The sequence below is a fragment of the Suricata suricatta genome, chromosome 1 (genome assembly GCF_006229205.1).
Source record: "Suricata suricatta isolate VVHF042 chromosome 1, meerkat_22Aug2017_6uvM2_HiC, whole genome shotgun sequence".
NCBI lineage: Eukaryota > Metazoa > Chordata > Mammalia > Carnivora > Herpestidae > Suricata > Suricata suricatta.
Window position 1 is genome coordinate 104,650,270 of NC_043700.1, and position 21,865 is coordinate 104,672,134.

Consider the following 21,865-nt stretch of genomic DNA (forward strand, 5'->3'; position numbering starts at 1 on the left):
AACGACCATGCAATGTCACTGTTTGGTGAAACCCTCAAAAGGAGGCAAAAGCAAAAGTCATTGGATAGGTTCCTTGTTAAAATTGCACAAAAAGAAGAAAGATTCTATGGAGCCAATAGATAGCAGTGATTCTGTTAGTGATAGTGAAAGTGTCCTACACAGTAACCCTCCTCTCTAGCCTCCCTCACACCAGCCACGAAGGTTTTCAAAGTAAGTGCAAGTTAATTTGTTTATTCTTCTTTATTTTGTATTTTCCTTATTATTTTGTTTTATATTCCAGTGTTGTAATCATTTTTATATGAATTTGTTTGGGTTGGGGAATGAATCATCTGAGTTCCCATTATTTCTTATGAGGAAACTCGCTTTGATATACAAGCGCTTTGGATTACAAACATGTTTCCAGAACAAATTATGCTCTTATACCAAGGTTTTACCGAAATTCACTTAACTCTGAGGCTGTGTTTGTGTTCTTGTGGCTCTTTTGGTAGCTTCTTTGAGGAAAAGACAACCCAACTGTTGGGGAGTAAGATCTAGCATTTTATTTTAGATGTACCATATGTGAGCAAAGGAGGATATTGTTTGTGACTATATCTAGGCTTACTTGTTTTAATGGTTGGAAGCATGAGAAAAACAACAAAATGAACCAGTGAAAATTTCAGTTTGGCTCCGTAAAGCAAAGCTACCAACAGGCCTGTTTACCACTTGACCTCAATTTCCATGTCCCACTGTAGCAATTCTGTATATCATAAACGAAGTCACATTAACTCTATTCCAAGTTCGAATTGAGGAGAAGCAATACGGAAGTCTGTCTGTGCATGCATATCCTTCATCATTCTGTTCCCCCCACAGGAGCCTGCGCACACGCATCATCACCATCTGATGCCATCGGGAGGAACAGTAGTTGTTAGGTTTCCCTCATACCCCAAATACTATAAACTCCAAACACTGTAAAATGTCCCCGTTCACTATTTTGGAAAGAACAAAGTTTTCCTAAGTTCCACCCTGTCCCTGCAGTTACTCTAGAAAAGTAATAAACACGGACACGATTTACGCACAGCTGCAAGAACTTGGAAGTGAATGGACTTGGGCTTTTGAAAAGATAACCTCCACAAGCCCATTTCTCTCATGTCCTTTTATCTCTGTGCCTCTCTGCCTCCAACAATTGTCCCATTTAGTATAGTCAGTACAGTTCCTTTTCAAAGGAAGTGACGTAAAGATATTTTAACCCCTCAAACGCCAGGCTTATTAAAAACAGTAACAATAGCTAAAATCAATTTAAAAAATGAGCCAGTCCTGTTTCTGGGAAGGGCAACTTGCCTTCTACTTCTGTCCTTTATTCTTTCACTCTCAGAAATGAGAATAGCAGGCTACACATTTCTAAACCTCATAGTTATCAGTAATTTAAATAACTCAAAAATTCTGTGGAGGTAAACCTCACTGTAATGCATAGCAGGCATCTTTCCCCTCCAACCCCCCCCCCCACTACATTACATCCTAAGTTAGAATGTCAGCCTCATTTTTCATTTCATTCAAAGTGACAGAAGGAAAAAAAAAGATACTTTAAGGCCTAATCAGGTACTGTACCGGTCCCAGGGATGGAAAAACCCCTCAAATTACTTCAGTGGGGTTGTCAGCTCTATTGTTAGCATAGTCAAGTGGCCCTACAGAAAGGAGACAGGAGAACTAAGAGAAAATAGTAGAATTTTAATCTGCTTTTTAAAGGCTCTTGGTCAGAAGTATAGCAATTCAGATACCCCTGTTTGAAAGCAGCAGGACAGATTTGTTAGAAGACAAAAGCTCCAATTAGTATTTTCCACACCCTTTCACAATTTTCTCTACCGCTTTTGGCTCTGAAACCCTTTATGCCAGGGCCTTTGTGCTGGCAAGAGGCGGGTGGAAGGGCACCGCGGGCCCGGGGGCGGGGAGAGCCCGCAGCTTGAAAAGATGGCCCGCGGGCCCGGGTGCCCGCCGCGCTCCCCCGCGGAAGTCAAGGAGCCCCGGAGGGAAGGCGAGCCCCGGGCGGGACGCGCGGGGACGCGCAGGGGCCGGCGGCAGGGGGCCTACCTGCGTTGACCGAGAGTCGGGCCTGGCGAATGACCACCTGCGGGGCAATTGGCGTTGCTGGCTGCAACTTGTGGAGCCCTTTGGCGACCCGCAGGAGCTGGCCCGAGACGTCGAGCCCGTACAGGAACCGGTCGCTCAAGAACACAATGGCAGCGGCGGTGGCGTAGTCCCGGGCGCGGATGGAGGCTTTCAGGGACGCCTGGAGGGACATCACGGGACGCAATGAACCGGACAGAAGCCGCGCCCGGCAGAAAAAGAAGGCAGCCTGGAGACCAAGCTTAATCCTCCAGGTGTTTTTATGGAGACAAGAGCAACAAAACCTAGAACTAGGGGAAGAAGCATACTTCATTGGGCGGCCAGCTAAAAGAAAAATAAGGAAAAATCCAATTCAACTGGGAGATAAAATAGTTCTTTTCCCTCATGACATTTCTAAAATTGTACAAGTGCTAGATGCCTATTTCCTGTTATTAGAAAATTCAAACAACACAAGGTAAAAATGAAAAGGGCCCCTTAGTCGACTCTTAAATTATTTTTCCTCCTCCTCCTCCTCCCCTCAATCTCATTCGCATTCTTCCTCATAATGGGGTCAGAGCTATCCTTCTAGAAACTTCTACCCTTTTATGTGTGTTTAGACATTAATTGATTCCTTGTCTTGCCTTGCTTCCCCCCCCCTCCTCTCCCTCCTTTTCTCTCTCATAAATGAGATTACACTAGACATATTGTTACGCTAGTTGGTCCTTTCAGTCATGGTAACATCTAGAGGAGGGCTCTACATCCATTCACAACACTGCTTCATTTATTGCCTACATTTTAATTAAGAGGAATACAGAATTTTAGGTGACATTTTAAATTTGATTTATATTTAGTAAATGAATACAACAGGAAAAGAAGAAAACAGGCATGAAATGAAAGTGTAACATAAAGAATAAGTAAAATGAGGCAGAATTTTATGGGAAAACGTCACTTTTGGTCTTATGAGGTGTTATATTAAAGACATGCAAAGTCCTGTAGCTCCTAGCATAATTGAGCTTCCCACCCAGTAGTACTTTCTCCATTTGCTAAACTAAGCTGTGTTTTCGGAGTATGTGAGTCACATATAAAGCCCAGAAAGCATTGCTCATTTTACTAGCACAATGTTACTACACAAAGCACTGCTACATGAGCCAAAGTACTAACATTTATTGGATAAAAACTAGGTGCTGGGCACAGTGCAAAGTGCATTCCATGTACTAATTCACTCACTCTTTACAACAATCCTAACAGGCAGATTCTATGCATAAGCCCGTTTAACAGATGGGGAAACCTGAGACTCATAGGGGTTAATTAACATGCCCAAGGCCACATGACCTGTGACTAAGAGGAGGGATTTGAACACAGGAAGTCCAGGTCCGAATCCCACATGCTCAAGTCCCATGTGGTAGCGATTTTATTTTAGGAAACAGGAGTTGGACATCAATTATCTGATAATTGCAGTGATGCTGTCAATATCAATTATATAATCAATGTTGTTACAGTTGCTGGTCTGAGCGTGATTTACTTTAACAAATTGAAAGTAAGAGAGGATACATTCAACTTGGGAAAGAATAATCTCTGCTTCTCAAAATCTGCTTGGAACAGTCCTTTCAGAGTTTTAATTTGATTCTTGTGTATCTCTGAGTAAAACTGGCCTAAGCTTTTATACCTGGCCCATTCCAGAATTCTATCTCTGGTGGTTTTTCACATGATTTGGCTTTGGGCATATATGTTTTGGTGTGCTATTCTGCAGCACTGCGTATAGAAAATAACATTTGTTTTTATAGGTATTCATTCATTAGGGAAAGCCTATCAAGAACCAGTACAATAAGCCCTCTATTTTCATACTGATACTTTTCTTAACTCATTAAAGTTTTTATGCTATTGCTGTGTTTATGAAGTGTGAAAAGTGATAATTTGTATTTATATTTATGCTTTGGTTCAAACTGATCACTCTTCTCATTGTGGTATTGATGTCATGTATTAGGGAGGGGGCTATCTCTTCTCTCCTCTTGATGTTTCCTTCCCTGTGAAGGGAGCTCACTTCCTGTAGCACTCTTGGCTCTCTCTTGACCCACTCTTGACCCTAGGGGAGTGGAATGACTAAACTGATAAATTTGGGAAGAAGAAACTGGGCATGTCTGGCTTAGCTCTGTTCTCTCTCTTTTATTTTCCCCCTCGGGAACAGCTAGGGGACCCAGGATACTCTGCTCTTCTATATCGTAAGTCTTATCTAGAAAGCCACCCTTTATGTGGTGTTCTGTTTGCCCCTGTCATTTCTGTGACTGAATGGGGATGTCTGTTAATTCTGGGGTTCAGCTAGCAGACCGTTTGCACTTTAATATGAAGCTATATCTTTATTTTTTTTTAAGTTTATTTATTTATTTAGAGAGAGACAGCATGAGTGGGGGAGGGGCAGAGAAGGAGAGGAAGAGAGGGAATCCTAAGCGGCTCTGTGCTGGCAGCACAGAGGCCCACACGGGGCTCAAACTCACAAAACCATGAGATGTGACTTAAGCCAAAACCAAGAGTCAGAGGCTTAACCTACTGAGCCACCCAGGCACCCCTGAAGCTGTCTTTCAATTTAGCCTTTATCAGAATTTAAGGTAATGTTTAACCTGATATCTGCCTACCTTTTTTTTTTTCTTCTCAGTTTGCTCAGAATCCAGGATGACAGGAATCCTGGATCCTCTCAAATATTCCAATATTAATCATTGCCTGATATACCATACTCCTTTCTGAGGACAACTGCTTTGCCCACAGCCCCTGCCTTTGAAACAACTACGCATTTTGCTACTTGACCTTGACTCCATTTCCCCATCCAACCACCAACTTAAAGCTAACCCAAGAGTACCTGGCCCCATGACGCCATGGCCTGTCTTGAAAACATGAGCTTTCAAATTTGAACTAAGAAATATAGAAGGGTAGAAAGAAGTAGAAAATAGAACATAGCTGAGTCATATTTATGGGCAAAGGCAGAGTGAAGATTAAAGAATGACGGCTCTGACTCCAAATTTACCTTTTCATGAGGGCCATTCTCATAGTTCCGGGCCTCCTTTATTGTTCCATCATGTTTTCATAATAATGTACACCCTATTTTGTGAATTTGCTTGAGTGAACCTCTGTTCCTTCCAACCATAAAAAACCCCAACTAAAACCTCAATGCTCAAAACTTCTATTGAGCATTGTCAAGAAAATCATCAATCTGAACAACACAAATCTTGAAGCAAGAAGTCAGTCATTTGACATGCAGAAACTGTAAATCAAATGGAAAGGAAAATCTATGGTTTTATGTATGCCCAGCTCTGTTCAAGAAGGCCAGTCTCTGGTCAAGACCTTCCTATGCGAGGTCTACGTGATACAGTCCATGCGTTTGCAACCTCAGTGGTTCTCTGCGCAACTGGTAGCCTCTTCCACTTCTAGGCTTCCTTCAACGTCTGCTTGGAAAGAGCAGCACTCTTCCTGCAACCCTGCTCATGACTACATATCCTGCAGGGTACTCAGCAAGCCACAGTGGGTTCCCTCTCTTCAAGGCTGCACTTTGGTGTATGCTTGATGTTTAGTTCTGTTCTCCCTTCTCATAGGTGCTTCACTTGAGTTTTAGGGTAACTGTCTACCCACATGGGATGCAATGCTTAGTGACAGGCTGTATTCCAAGGGGGATTCTCAATCCTTATCTCTTTGATAAAAATTGTTTCCATCATTGTAGCACCATCTAGTTTATGATAAACATTCACGTCCATTAGCCCAGTTAAATTTAGAGTAACTATACAGTTTAAGTAAGGTAAAGAAACTGAAGTTGAAAGGTTAAGTGACTTTCCAGATTTATAAAGTCAAAGGGCCAGGGTCAGGCAAGAACCCAAATATGTATCTTTAAAAATAATTCTTTTTATTGTGATAAACAACACATAAAGTAAAATTTACCATCATTATAATTTTTAAGTGTACTGTTCAGGGTTAATCCACATTGTTGTGGAACAGCTCTCCAGAACTTTTCTACCTTGTGAATATGAAAGTCTATACTGATTAAACAACAATTCCCCTTTTCTTGCCACAACCCAGCCCCTGTAACCACCATTTTACTTTTTTTAAGTTTATTCACTTTTGAGAGAGAGAAAGAGAGAGAGAACGAGTGCGTGCGAGCAGGTGGGGAAGGGGCAGAGAGAGGGGGACAGAGGATCTGAATCAAGGTCCGTGCTGACAGCAGGGAGCCCGATGTGGGGCCCAGACTCACAAACCACAAGATCATGACCTGAACCAAAGTTGGATGTTCAACCAATGGAGCCACCAAGGTGCCCTTTCCTCCCTCCCTCCCTTTCTTTTCTTTCTTTCTTTCTTTCTTTCTTTCTTTCTTTCTTTCTTTCTTTCTTTCTTTCTTTCTTTCTCTTTCCTTCCTTCTTTCTTTTTTTTTTGTCTTGAGGGATCTTTTTCTTTTTTTTTTCTTTTATAGTTTATTGTCAAATTGGTTTCCATGTAACACCCAGTGCTCATCCCAACGAGTGCCCTCCTCCATGCCCATTACCCCCTTTCCTCTCTCCCCCTCTCCTATCAGCCCTCAGTTTGTTCTCAGTATTCAAGAGTCTCTCATGGTTTACCTCCCTCCCTTTCCCCAACTATTTTTCCCCTTCCCTTCCCCCATGATCCTTTGTTAAGTTTCTCCTGTTACACTTATGAGTGCAAACATATGGTATCTGTCCTTCTCCGCCTGACTTATTTCACTTAGCATGACACCCTCGAGTTCCACCTATGTTGCTACAAATGGCCAGATTTTATTCTTTCTCATTGCCATATAGTATTCCATTGTATATATAAATCACATCTTCTTGATCCATTCATCAGGTGATGGACATTTAAGCTCTTTCCATGATTTGGCTATTGTTGACAGTGCTGCTGTGAACATTGGGGTACATGTGCCCCTGTGCATCAGCACTTCTGTATCCCTTGGGTAAATCCTTAGCAGTGCTATTGTCGGGTCATAGGGGACTTCTACTATTAATTTTTTGAGGAACTTCCACACTGTTTTCCAGAGCTGCTGCACCAGTTTACATTGCCACCAACAGTGTAGGAGGGTGCCGGTCTCTCCACACCCTCACCAGCATCTAAAGTCTCCTGATTTGTTCGTTTTAGCCACTCTGATAGGGGTGAGGTGGTATCTCAGTGTGGTTTTGATTTGTATTTCCCTGATGAAGAGTGATGCTGAGCATTGTTTCATGTGTCTGTTGGCCATCAGGATGTCCTAGCCCCTTACTTTGTATATCTATGAATCTGATTATTCTAGGCACTTCAAATAAGTGGAATCATACAGTATTTGCCTTTTTATGACTGACTTACTTCATTTAGCACTATGTCCTCAAGGTTCATTCATGTTATAGTATGTGACAAGATTTCCTTCCTTTTAAGGCAGAATTTTTCCATTGTATGTATGCACCAGACCTTGTTTATCCATTTATTTGTTGATGGACTTTTGGGTTGCTTCAAACTGTTGGCTATTGTGAATAGTGCTGCTAATAACATGGGCATACAAATATCTCTTCAAAACTATGATTTCTATTATTGTGGCTATATATTCAGGAGAGGAATTTATGGATCATCTGGTAATTCTAATTTTAATATTTTGAGAAAGCTCCAGACTGTTTTCCTTAGAGATTCCACCATCTTCCAATCCCACCAACAGTGAACGGAGTTCCAATTTCTCCATATTCTTGGCCAATATTTGAGGAACTCATATGTCTAAAGGGCCAGTTTTTCTTCTGCTTTCTCCCTCCCATCTGATCAAGGTGATTTTGCTCAGTGCCTAATTTGGGCATAGGATGCTGGGTCTTTGGAGCTAGGGCTAAACTCATCACTCACTGAATCCAAACAGTAGCTCTAAGGAAACCATATCCTTTATTATGATGAGAACATTCTAAGGGGGGGGGGAGGAATAAAAAACCCCACAATTGAAAAGAGTGCTTTTGTTATGTATTTAAAAGTAAAAGAAATATAGAAAATAGTCTTCAATGTCAGTGTTTTGAAATTCTCTAGTAACAGTTGGTGCCATGAGAGCAAACGATGATTTGGTGATTAGCTGGAGATGATTCCAGCTGGACATTCTTCACACTGAGCTGCAAAGACCCTTAGCAATTCCAGTAGCAACTTCTGTGAAGTGTCTTCCTGAGTCGGAAAGATGGAGTTTCTGGGAGTCTGGGTAGGCCAAGATGGCCAGAGTTCATAGAAAAAGGAACACGAAGCCAGAAGTCCAGAGATCTGAAAAGTGTCCCTCAAGTTTTCAGGAGACCTCATGCATGGAAAGGCACCACACAAAGCTGGAGAAAGAACTACCTAAAAGGACTAGAAGAGACAGTCACCAGGCTTCATGTAGGTCTTATATTTCCACTAGTCAGAAAGGAAAATCATGTTGTCCACAGGGCATGGGGTATTCAGAAGGGCATCACTTCAATAGTGAGACAAAATTAGAGTAAAGTGGCTCTTGGCCTACTCTGAAAGTTTAGAAGCAAGCTTGAAAAAGAGCAAACTATTTTCTACCTTGAACGAGTCCCAAAACTAAGCTTGAGAATATTTATAGGCAGGAAGCCTGAGTGGCTCAGTGGGTTAAATGGCTGACTCTTGATTTTGGCTCAGGTCATGATCTCAGGGTTTCTGAGTTTGAGCCTCACATCAGGCTCTGGACTGACCACATGGAGCCTACTTAGAATTCTCTCTCCTCCTCCCCCCCCCCCCGTCCCTCCCCTGCTTATGCGTGCTCTCTTTCTCTCCCTCTCTCCCTCTCAAAACAAGTAAATAAAACTTAAAAAAAATAAAAAAAGAATATTTATGGAGTCGCAAAATACCCACCATCTTATGTGGTGAAATTTACAATGCCTGGCATGTAGCCAAAAATTGCCAGGCATGAATAAAAGCCCATACTGCAAAGAAAAATAAATCAATAGAAACTGACTTCAACATGACAGTTATTATAACTGTATTTCTTAAGTTTCAGAAGGTAGAGCAAAAATGAGATAGAGTTAAAAACACAGGAGGGAGATGTGAAAGTTGGTCCAAATCAAACTTCTAGAGATTAAAAAAATATGTAATATCTGAAATCAAACCACAGTCACCTGAGTTTGTTAGCCGGCATTTGTTTGTTACCAGCAAATTACTTAACCTCTCTCTCAATGACTTCATCTGTGAAATGTGGATAATGTTTATTTGCATCCTGACTGATGTATCGGGATTAGAGGAAATGTGAGTCAAATGCTCAGCACAGGGCCTGGTGCATGGTGGGTGCCTAACTAATGGCATCGATACTGTGGGGGAAAATAGGAAAAAGAAGTCAGTTCATGTACTCTGACTCTCCTTATGGCAAAAGAAAAAGAAAAGACAAGGCTCTGAAAATAACTGTCTCGGTAGAATTTTCAATAGAGTGAAAAGGAAATAATTGATCATGTGCATAACATCTATAAGGCTCATCTCAGAATACAGCCAAGTCTCTGATTTCTTTTACTCTCTTTCTTCTCTTTGCCAGCTCTGAGGAGGGACGTTGCTAGAAACTGAGAAAGAAAAAGGAAAACGAGCAGGCTTGATGGCAGTTGGTGAAGGGAAGCGGGCTCCAGAAAGGGAGCCTTCTCAGCACGTGCGAGTGCCGTTGGCTGTCGCCAATGGAGGAATCCCTCCCCGAGCACCTGTAAACTGATGCTGCAAACACCCCATTCTGCATCCCACATGAACACGCCGTATATTTGAGCAGAGAACATTGCCTAATCTATTTTTCCCCCTTCTACTCTTAATAGATTGGAGCACAAAAGCCTGAGAGAGGGTGACCTGCCAGACAAAGGCCCTTTGAGTTCCTTGGAAAAGTAGACTTGGAGGAGGATGGAAGGAATCCAAGTGGCCCTATTATTTCCACTTGCACTAATTAGACATTTTTCTGTCAGCTATTGAGCACTGCTGAGAGGCCAAACTCACTGAATTCATTTCTAAAGTGTTTACAGAAGTTTGCATCTGTTTGTGTCTCTTCAGGAGGAAAATAAGCACTTCAATAGCATTGTGGAAAATCTAAACGAAGCATCCTATTCTGGAGGACCTGGCATCCCCACAGCTGCATAATTTAGCTACGTTTGGGGCCGAGCCTCTCGCGCATCTCTCTCCAAACCTCGCGTCTCTCTCCAAAACCTAACGATGCAAAATGCAGAGAAGTCAACTCAGGAGAATCTTTCCTTTCTTGCCATTGTCTTTTTTTCTCCCTCTTTTGAAACCTCGGGCATGCTGTGCGCTACACACAGATTTAGGTGGGTATCCTTCTTGTCGCCCCTCTCTTGCGTTTCTACCAGCACTCTGAGAAATTAATACCCACTTTCATTTGCTGCCAAGTGAAGGGATAGTAAATTCCTCGGAGGCAACGCCCGTATACATCACCATCCTGGGAATCTCCCCCAAATGTAAGCCCGCCCGCCCCAGGGAGCGCTCTGACTTCAGGAGGAGGGTAATGAGAGGAGGCCGGAGTGTGTGGCGAGGAGGGACACTGAAAGAGAAAGTCTCCCTCCATGGTAAAATGTGCCTGGGTTATGCACAATTAGATTAACATGAAAGAGAGTCCCTCCCCCACCCCCGCTCCCCAAAAAAGAAAGAAAAAGAAAACAACACAAAAACCCGAACCCACTGCCTACAAGGGCAGTGCCTTTGAAATGCATATTGGTCTACATGGAATTTGATTCAGGGTTCTTTTGTTTGGGTTTGTAGGCCTATGACTGACCTGCCATCACAGAGGACTCAAACATATGATCTTTTTACACAATCTCACAGTAACAGAATTTTAGTGCTGGAATCCACATAGGATAACTGAAGGGGGGAAAACCCCCAAATAAACAGGAATTCTATTCCTTTATCTTTCTTCAGAGCTTGACTTAGGGCTGTCAGTTGTTCAAATAGCCACCAAACTGTGTTTTTCTTGTTGAGTGATCATGTTTAAATAAAAATATGTGGATGTAGATAAGAGTGCGGGATTTCTAGAGACAGGCGTAGTGTGTGTGTGCCCCGGCGTGCCAGGCGCCACACCCCACAGTTGTTTCTTCACATCTGTTTTCAGAATGGCAAATATGGGGTTCTAATTGAGTTTATGGCACAAAGGGAACTTCACGGCTAGAAAGCTGAGTCAGGTGGTAAAGGAATTAAACTCCACAATGAGATTTCAATACACAGATGATTGAAAAAATGCTAAAGAGCTTTTTCTAAGGGCTTCTGCTGAACAGCAGCAAGGAAAAGTGTGTGCCGTTTTCATGGTTCCTTGCATTAGTGCTAGCCCCTCCCGATGCGGAGCATCAAGTTTGGGTCCCAGCTATGGGTTCAAAGCCATGATGCGTTTGCGGCAATGACAATGGCAGCTGTTCTCTAGGGGGGCTGGGTGAGGGGACTCAGAACTGGAGCCATCTGGCATTGCAATTGGCAGGAGTAGTGGAAAGGGAAATTATTGCTGCATAGCAAATTGGGAGATTGGAAAAAGGCAGGAGAAAATGGGGGAAGATGTCTTGAGGTGAGGAATTAGCAGAATAAACAAATGAAAAATGATGATGCCTGCATAGTTATACATCAACAATGGAAGGAGAGTAAGAGTAGAACCTATCCAGTTGGACTGCTCAAGGTCAATGGAAGACCAAGCATGTTATGCTCTATATTTGTCCACCCACTGAAATGTGAGAAGGAGGAAGAGAAAAAAAACCTAAACTTTCCTAAGGTTTATGCCCAAGGCCAGTTAACATTTCACCGATCTTCTTACATCTTACCAGTGGAACATGCAAGCCCTTTTGGAAAATAGTTGTAAATCTTTTTCTCTGTATACGTAAAGTTAGCGTTTTCAATCATCTCTCCTGCTTTTCATCCTCTCTCTCTCATAGCTAACATACATGGAGTTGGCTGTCTTTTAGAAGAAAAAGAAAGCAGTTTCAAAACAGACAACCACCTGCGCAGGAGCCTAGTGAATCTCATGGTCCCTGAGAGCCGGGGACCTGCAGGCCTTAGTCTCTTGCAGGTTGCTATGGCCACCATGACTCTAGTCACCATTGGTCATTTCAAAATCCACATCAATGATTCACTTAGCACACTGGACTCTCTTGCCGCAGCCTCCTTATCACCAAAGATCTTGTTCTACACCCAGCCTTAGTCCCTATGACTATGATACCCATGACTCCCATGGTCAGTCATAGCCTAGAACTTGAAATTTTGGCAGCAGCACAATCGGAATCCCAACTTAACCATTTGATTCTCTGATCTTTGTCTCTTATTCTGACTGCTTTTCTCAGTAGCTTAATTCCCACAATTCTGCAACCCCTCAGGGCCATCCACACAATCCATTAACCCTACTATTGCTTTGTGACCAATCTCTCATGTTCTCACTTGACTCTTTAGATTGCTGAGGTACATTGGGGCACCTGGGTGGCTCAGTCAGTTAAGCAATTGACTTCGGCTCCGGTTCGTGACTGCACAGTTTGCAAGTTTGAGCCCTGCATCGGGCTCTGTGGTGACAGCTCAGAGCCTAGAGCCTGCTTCAGATTCTGTGTCTGCCCCTCTCCTGCCTGCATTCTGTCTGTCTGTCTGTCTCAAAAATAAATGATAAAAAAATTAAAATTCCCACAGTGCATCATGTAATGACTTAAAAATTAAAACATTCTTGATTCCTTTGTCACTTTCTGCTTCTGTCATATAAATTTGGCAATTCCAACCATATTTATTGTTAAGGAAAAAGTCGGCCTCACGTTAAAATCACTTGGGGGAGGGGCTCTTGGGTTGGTCAGTCGGTTGAGCCTCTGACTTCAGCTCAGGTCATGATCTCAGATTCCTGAGTTTGGTCCACATCAGGCTTACTGCTCTCAGTGCAGAGTCCCCTCTCTCTCTGCCCCTCCCCTCTTGCGCTCTCTCTCAAAAACAAAATCACTTAGGGGAGCTTTAAAAAGTTCAGATGTCCAGATGGTACCCCAGATCAGTTAAATTGGACTCTCTGGGAATTGTATGCAGGCATTGGTTTATTTCGATATCCCCAGGTGATTCAGATTCAGTGTCTCTCTTTCTCTCTCTCTGTTCCTCCCCTACATGCACTCTCTCTCTCTCTCTCTCTCTCTTTCAAAAATAAATAAAGATTAAAAAAAAAAATCAAAGACTTCCTCCTGTTCAACAGTAAGGGAAGGAACCTGCCAGCAACAAAATGAGTCTGAGGTAGAGAATTTACCAACTCACTTGTCTGAATACCTAAAGCTACGGTCTCCTATCCATTTTAGATTAATGAAGGTTGCTCTTTTGTATCTATTTTTTAGTTGGCTCTGAACACAGGAGGTGACAATGAGTGTTATTTGTTGCTACTTACAATCCCCAAATTATATCTACTTTTCTGCCTAACCCGAGCTTCTACTCAAGCAATTGAATGTGGCTGGAGAAAAACACAACCATGACACTTTACATTTATGACTTTAACTTTAACTCTAAGTTGGCCCTCGGCAAAGCCTGACAGCCCAGCTACACTTGCACCTTCTGCTGTCTTCTCAAGGTGCCACGCTTTCCATGGACAACTTGGCTTCAGAACTCTTTTACTGAGAAAACAGTCAGTGAGAAGAGACCTTTCTTCTTGTCTTATCTAGATTTGTCAATCCTCTTGCAGTGGAATCCATGCTTCTGCCTACTCTCCCTTTGGCAGGGTTACGGGCAACCTCCCACTTATACACTTGGTTCTATCCCTCCCTATTTGCTCTAGGACACAATTCCTGTAAACACTCTTTTTCTCTTTTGTACAAGTAATTTCCTCATCTCTACTGGATCATTCTCATCAGCCTACAAACATAGTATCTTCCATCTAAAAAAATTTCTCTTCATCATATGTCTTTGTCTTAGTTCAGGTTGCTGTAACAAAATGCCATAAACTGGGTGGTATGAACTCTGTTACAAACAACAGAAATTTATTTCTCACAGTTCCAGGGAAGTCAAAAAGCAAGGCACCAGCAGATTCAGTGTCCGGTAAGACCCCACTTCCTAGTTCACAGACGCCATCTTTTCCCCTGTGTTTCCTTGGGGCCTCTTTCATAAGGGCATGAATCCCATTCATAGGGCTCTGCCTTCATGGCTTAGTCACCTCTCATAGGCCTCACCTCATAATAAGTTCACCTCAAGGTTAGGATTTCAACATATGAAGTTGGGGTAGGTGAGGGGATACAAATACTCAGTCCACAGCAATCTCTCTCCAGCTCCTCTGCCATTCTCTGTCCTCGTTCACAGTTAATATCAAGTGTTACCTAAACTCACTCTTTACTTCCTCATTTCCCAGTCTTTCTTAAATCTGTGTCTTTCATCCCCCACACTCTACCAAACCCCATCTTTTTCAAGATTGCCAACAACCTCCAAATCCAATGATGATTTATTAATCCTCATTCAAAGTCCTAGAAGCATTTGGTTGAGCCAATTAATCCCTCCTTTTTACTCAAGTGACTTCTGGCATTTGTTTCTCCTGGTTTTCTTTCTACTTCACTGGGTTCTTTTCTTCACTCTACTTTGCTGGAGTATCCTTCTCTAGCCTCTGAATGTTAAATGCCCTAAAAGTCCTAAAACTGCCTCTTTTCTTTAGCTACATTACTTAGGTTCTCCCATGGCCTCAAGTATCATTTCTGTTGGTGAATCCCAAATTTGAATGCCATCCTTGGTCTCTTCCCTGAAATGCAACTTGTGTATGAAATTGCCTAGGTAACAGCCAACTTGTCAATTAGGTATCTCAAACTTAACATGTTTATTTTCTTTTTTATTTTTAATGTTTATTTTTTTATTTTGAGAGAGAGAGAGAGTGCGAGCAGGAGAGGAGTAGAGAGGGAGAGAGAGAATTCCAAGTAGGCTCCACACTCAGCACAGAGCCCAATGCGGGGCTCTATTCCACAACTGTGAGATCAGGGCCTGAGCTATATCAAGAGCCAGACACTTAACCAACTAAACAACCCATGTGCCCCTATTTTATTTTTTAAATAGACCCCACACCCAATGTGGGGCTCAAACTCACAACCCTCAGATCAAGAGTTGCGTGTTCTACCAACTGAGCCAGCCAGGTGCCCTTCAAACTTAACATATTTAAAGCAAACCTCTTTATTTTCTATACTTGTTTGCTTCTCCCTTGGCGTCCTCCATCTCAGGAAAACAAATCATCCATTATTTGCTTAGGACAAAATTTTAGAGCTTTGACTTCAAGTTTGTGACTCTTCTTCTTCTCTTTTCCAATATATCAGCAAATCCTATTGGCTCTACCTTTATGCACAAATCTCTACAATATTTATTATTGGCACCAATGTCATGGTTATATGCAGTGACAAATGTCAGAGAAGCCTGAGAAATTGGAAATCTTATTCCTTCTTTTTTAAACTATGAAAATGTCTATAAAATCATAGCAAAACTACTTTCTTGGAGAGCGTTTAAACTAGAAATAAACAAAATGAAAAGCAAAATCAAAAGTCTATATTAGTTGATGTGACACTTGACTGTGGACAGAACTGAACTGATTTGGGACCCATGAGCTTAATCTCAAAAATGAAGGGGAACTCATCATTGCAATATACTCCATTTATAGGGGGAAACTTTGCACGTGAAGATTTAAAATGTAGCAAATGGTTCTTGGCATATGATTTACTGAGAATTTATTCATTCACTCACCAAAATATTATATTGAGATGCATCTCATAGGCATTCAATATACAGTACTAACAAAGACAGACATGGTGTTACCTGATCTTTAAATATTTTGAAGATGAAAATCCCCAGCAAAATGCATTGGGTGGCTTATAGAAAATATAGAACAGATAAATTTCAGAGTTAAAAACAAAAATTTAATATTTAGACCACACACTTAGCATTAAAATCTGAGTCAACACATTAAGTGCAAGTCCAAAAATTGGTTCCCAGAGGAAGAGTTATTTGATGAAGAAGATCCATTCTTCTCCCTTGTTCTAATCACATTGGCTCCTTGGGAGATGCCTCCCTTCTCAAAGAGTACCAAGTCAGGTCAAAGACAAAAGTTCTTATCTAATATGGAACTCGAAAAGCTTTGTAACTGATGTCACACGGTGTTCTTTTGTTTCCTGGGAACCATGTCCACCTCATTTGGATATTACTCCTCTTAACAGCCAATGGGTTCTGTGAGTGATTAGAGCAAAGGAGTCTCAGGCTTTGCCCTTCAGGCACTCCAGGGAGGAATCCAGAATACTGGTTCATCACCGCTTATGCTTTTTTTTTTTTAAATCTCAGTGGCTGTCATCAATGGTTGTAGAGGAAGAGGCCAGCTAGACAATCAGTTTTGCAGTCTGGGGTTCTTCCATAGCTACATTATTTTCTCTCCTTTTTTTTTTTTTTTAAACAGTGGTGGTGTGTGACTACTGGTACTAGGAGGGGGACTCATGAAGAAGTTCAACTGTCAGATTCACTAACATACTGTTTGGAATGTTAAGTTCTTTGCATTGTTTGAAAGGTTGCCTATATACATTTATAGATAAATCTGAAAATACTTCAGTCATTTTTGATGTCTTGCTAGTAAAATTCAGCTAGAGGCTTGATTACTCTATTTGATCTTAGCTTCTGTTTTTTCTTTATTTTTTATTTTTTAATTACATTTCATTTATTTTTTGTGTAGGTAGTATATTCACATAGTTCAAAATGTACTTGAGGATATAGTGAAAAGTCTGGCACTCCAGGCCCAGGCTCCTTCCTTCCCTCCAAGAAGGTGACTGACATTGTCTATTTCTTATATGTCCTTTCAGATAATCAGAAAATTTTTTGAATAATAATTCAGTTTCTTATAGCTAAATGGTATTTTAAAAAATATTAATTAATACTAAAGGTAACAGGGTAATATCAAAATATTTGAAAATCCATAAGATATTTTATATTTGCTTCCTTTTTTTATGTTGTGACTTTTATTCTTGTAACTTACTCATTCCATGACTGGAAGTCTGTATCTCCCTTTCCCCTTCACCCATTTTTCCCATTCCCTCACTGCCCTTTCCCGTTGGCAACCATCTGCTTGTTCTCTGTATTTGTAGGTCTGATTCTGCTTTTGATTTGTTTACTTTTTCTTAAAGATTCTACATATTAGTAAAATCATATGATATTTATCTTTCTCAGCACTATACCCTCTACGTCTATTTAAGTTGTTTCAAATACCACAACCTCATCCTTTTTATGGTTGCATAATATTCCATTATGTATAAATATAAATATAACACACACACACACACACACACACACACACACACACACACCCTACATCTTCTTTATCCATTAATCTATTGATGGACATTTAGGTTGCTTCTATATCTTGGCTATTATAAATAATGCTGCAATAAACACAGGTACATATATATTTTTCAATTAGTGTTTTCATTTCTCTGGATAAATATCCAGTAGTTGAATTGTTAGATCACATGGTATTTCTATTTTTAACCTTTGAGAAATTTTCATACTGTGGTTGTTCCAATTTACATTCCCACCAACAGTGTGAGAGCTCCTTTTTCCCCACATCCTTGCCAACACTTGTTATTTCTTATCTTTTTTACGTTTTAGTGTAAGGTGATATCTCATTACAGTTTTGATTTGCATTTCCCTGATGAAATAATAATGTTGAGAATATTTTCATGTGTCTGTGGCCAGCAGTATATCTTCTTTGGGAAAAATGTCTATTCAGGTCCCCTGCCCACTATTTTTCCATTTTTAATCAAATTACTTGTCTTTCTGGTGTTGAGTTGTATAAGTCTTTGTATATTTTGTATATTAACCCTTTATCAGATGTGTTATTTGCAAATATCTTTTCTCATTCAGTACATTGCCTTTATGTTTTGTTGATGGTTTTCTTTGCTGCACAAAACTTTTTCATTTTGATGTAGTTTCAATTGCTTATGTTTGCTTTTGTTTCCCTTGAGCTTCTGTCTTGCCTCATAACTATAAAAATCTCATCTCTGGCCCTAAGCCATGTCTTTTTGTCAATTAGCTTATACTATAATAATAGCTACCAGTTATTGAATGCCAGGCACCATTCTAAACGTTCCACGTTACCCACCCACTTAATCCTCCAAACAATCCATGAAGTAGGTTCTATTATGACTATCATTATAAATGAAGTTTACATACATTTCCCATGATGCTAATAAGGGGCAGTTCTTGGATTCAAACCCAAGCAATCTAGATACCAAGTTAGCTTCCTTAGCCCCTGCCTATACTGTCTTAATTTTATGAAGATTGTCATTGTCATTGCTACCAAAAACATATACTTGCATGAGTAGCAGTGTAGAGTACAAAGAGAACTATTTGGATCTCATTTTCCCTAGGGCTTTTACTGGTTCTTAAACCATTAATTATCAGTGAAAGGATTAAGAGCTTACTTCTGCCTGTTGTAATTTTAACAGCTATGCATACTTAGAGAAGCAAATGGACTGACCTGTCACTTTAGAATCCTATAGTCCAAGGCAATCACATTCACATAAGCACAGCAGAAATAAATTTCCAATCAGTATGGGTTAGCCTTGCTTTAATAAAACCCCATTAAGAGAAAAAAAACCTCAGATTACTATGCTAGGAAATGTCAACCTAAGGAATGGTTATGTGTTACACAATGTAGTCTTCATGATTCACCATAATATTCTTAAATAATGAGCTTCTATAATTTACTTAAAATATGATTTGATTACAAAAATATGTTATTAATGACAAATATACTTAAGAAGGGGAGTAAAATAGCAGCACTTCAACCAGGCTGTACATTAGAATCAATAGTGATGTTTTATTAATATAAGTTCTTGGGTCTCAGTAGAGATCTAAATCAGAATCTCCAGGTATATTTTAAAGAAGTTTCCCTTTTCCCCATTCCCCTACCCCAACTCATCCAGAAAATCTTGATTCAGTCAGCTCATTAAGCAGTCAGTGTTTGGAATCTCTGGCATAAGCCATTAAAGTCTTAAATGGGTATAAGTAATGTGCATTGTAAGCATATTAGTCAAAGATATGGCCTATCCAAAGAGTGAAAGGAAGCTGTCACAGTCTTAGGCTCAAAGTCATAAGATGAGAGAGCTACTGAGAAAGGTGAGGAGTCTGACATCTAGGCAAGCCATTTTAAGGTTCCGCCTGACAATGACTCCAGAAAGCCCCGAGATTTCCAATTCATATACGGTGCCAGTAGGAATAATTCATGCCTAGCTTGATGTATTTAATAACCATGAAGAAACACAGTCTAGTTTCTAGTCTTTAATGGTGAATAAATATAAAAAGTTCCAGAACTGAGTTGGTAATACTTTCAAAATGTGACAGATTGTATGTATATGTAGGAAAAGAAGCCAACTTGTTGAGGCAATTCTCATGAGGAAGTTGGTCATATCAGTTGCTATGGGGAGATACTGCAGGACAGTGCAAAAGAAGGGGGCTTCGATTGTACTGACGCACTACCCCTTCGAGGTAATTTATTTAACTTTTTAATTTCAACTTTCTTATATATAAAGATAATAATGCTATGTAGACTACTGAGAAGATTAAAGAGAACATATGTAAAATGCTCAATAGTAGATGCTCAGTAAATAATAACTCATTATTCTGAGAGTGGATTGGGAGTAGATATGTGGAATCAGTCTCTCAGTCCTCAAAACAGAAAGACAATTCAAAAAGATTCCTCTGAAGTTTACCAGTAAGAAAGAAATTAAGCTTTACTGACATTTTAAAAAAGTAGATGGACACCAGCTCCTTACTTGGCCTGTATGTCAGATGGCCACTTAGCATAGATGTTACCTGAGGAAGCCCTCAACAATGAGAACTCTGAACTCAATTTTAGTTGCTTATATTTCAGTTTATACACACCTGGTTGAGTAGATTGATAGATGATATTATCATAAATCACAGATACTTTGGAATAACTCATAAGAAAAGGGAAAAAGACTACAAACATTTCAAGGCAAAGTTCTTTAAAAAATTGTTAACTTTAAAGGGTTTAGACTTTTTATAAACAGACACGTTCTCCAAAATTTCCTGCCTTTCCTGGGATAAGTGGCCGACAACAGTATGCTATCCAAAAGGTATATTGAAAATGTTTTTCAGGTCATGAAGGCTGGAAATATTTTCATCATTGTGATCTTCATACCAAATAAAGCATCATATAGCAATAACTCACACAAATGGGAATCTTTTAATCTGTTTAAAAATCTTCTGCATGAAGAGCTTTTTTTACAATCTTTGTTAAAAAAAATATCTTCTGATTAACTTGCAAAAAAAAGGCACAATTGACACCAAGGAAGGTAGAAATATGCAGCTGAATTTCAACAAATAATGTTTCAGGATTCATGGATGGATTGAATTATGAGTGGCATGAATTAGCTGACCTCTTTTATTTGGATCTGCTTATCTTGGACGCAGAAATTTTTTCCAACTATGACACTGTTAAAAAACCAAGTGTTAAAAAAACCTATCCTACCGATATTCAAAGCACAGGGCTAAGATGTTAAAGACTAATTAAACACATTTGATTATAATTTTAAACTGAAAAAAAGGTTCTCATGCCAATAATACAATTTAAAAAATTATTCTAAAGTGGTCATTTAGGGGCGCCTGGGTGGCTCAGTCAGTTAAGTGTGCGACTTCGGCTCAGGTCATGATCTCATGGTTTGTGGGTTCGAGCCCCATGTCGGGTTCTGTGCTGACAGCTTAGAGCCTGGAGCCTGTTTCAGATTCTGTCTCCCTCTCTCTCTGCCCCTCCCCACTCGTGTTCTGTCTCTTTCTCAAAAATAAATAAACTATAAAAAATATTAAAGTGGTCATTTAATCTTTGTGTTGCTCTTAAATTTCATTCCATAGAAATATATTTTATATATATATATATAATGTAGTAATGCATAGTACATGCATATAACTTATCAAATGAAAAATTAAATGTATATCAGGGTGCCTGTTAAAATGTTTTTACTGATGGGGTGGGCAACAACAACAAAAAATCAAAGGCAACTGATTCAGAATAACTTCATCAGTGGGATAATGAAAGCCTTTCTTTTGGCTGTACAAACATATACTAAAAAAAGAAAGGCCTAATCCCAAATATCTGTGAAATTTGTTGAGCTTAAAAACTTTTGGCGTCTGCCCTTGAGAGTAAGGCAAGTTGGTTTAAGAAGCCAGGTAGGTCACACCATATCAGGACAGGATGGTGGCTGGCAGGGGCAGCAGGGGGTGGGGGGGAGGTCTGAGTTACATCTCAGCCTGGCCACACTTGGTAGTTTAGCTTAGGAGAGTTTCTTGAGCTCCCTGAACCAATCACCTCATCTGCCAAATGGGCATAATCAAATCTACTTTCGAGGGGTTTTATCAAGATTGTATGCTGTGAACATATCAGACTGAATCCTATGAAACTGCCACTATTTGACATTGGTTGACATACAAAGACAATATTTTCAAACTGTTTGAACTAGGAGAATCCGTGTCAGATACAGGGAGATGCATTTTTAGAGATAATATTTGTAAGTGCCTTAGTTTTTTCACCTGTAAGATTTAGGAGGTGATGTTATTTTTACTTTGGACAGGACTGAATAGACATCCCCCCAGGATTTATCCTTTTCTGAAGGTCACTGCTTTCTTCCGTCTGCCCAGGACTGCAACACGTTCATTTCCTGCATTTTGAAGTGGGCTGTTCTGTCTGCTCATCTTAGTCGGATCAACTCTTCCAAGACTTGGCTCAGCCTTTGGGTCTCATTATGGGGAGACATGAAGCTCATGCCATAGGGTTAGCCTCATCAAAGGGATAACTTGCATGCCTGATTCTGTGGCAACCGAAGTTTCG

At 40.4% G+C, this 21,865-nt stretch overlaps 1 protein-coding gene across 4 annotated transcripts in view; it reads right to left on the minus strand.

Moving 5' to 3' along the window:
- Nucleotides 1–21,865, minus strand: part of ALPK1 (alpha kinase 1) — a 124,752-nt gene that overhangs the window by 26,210 nt on the left and 76,677 nt on the right. For all 4 annotated transcript variants that reach the window (XM_029941873.1, XM_029941865.1, XM_029941856.1 and 1 more), the window contains one exon: nt 2,065–2,263. In XM_029941873.1, the coding sequence (XP_029797733.1) occupies nt 2,065–2,263 (199 nt within the window). The remainder of the gene's footprint in view (nt 1–2,064; nt 2,264–21,865) is intronic.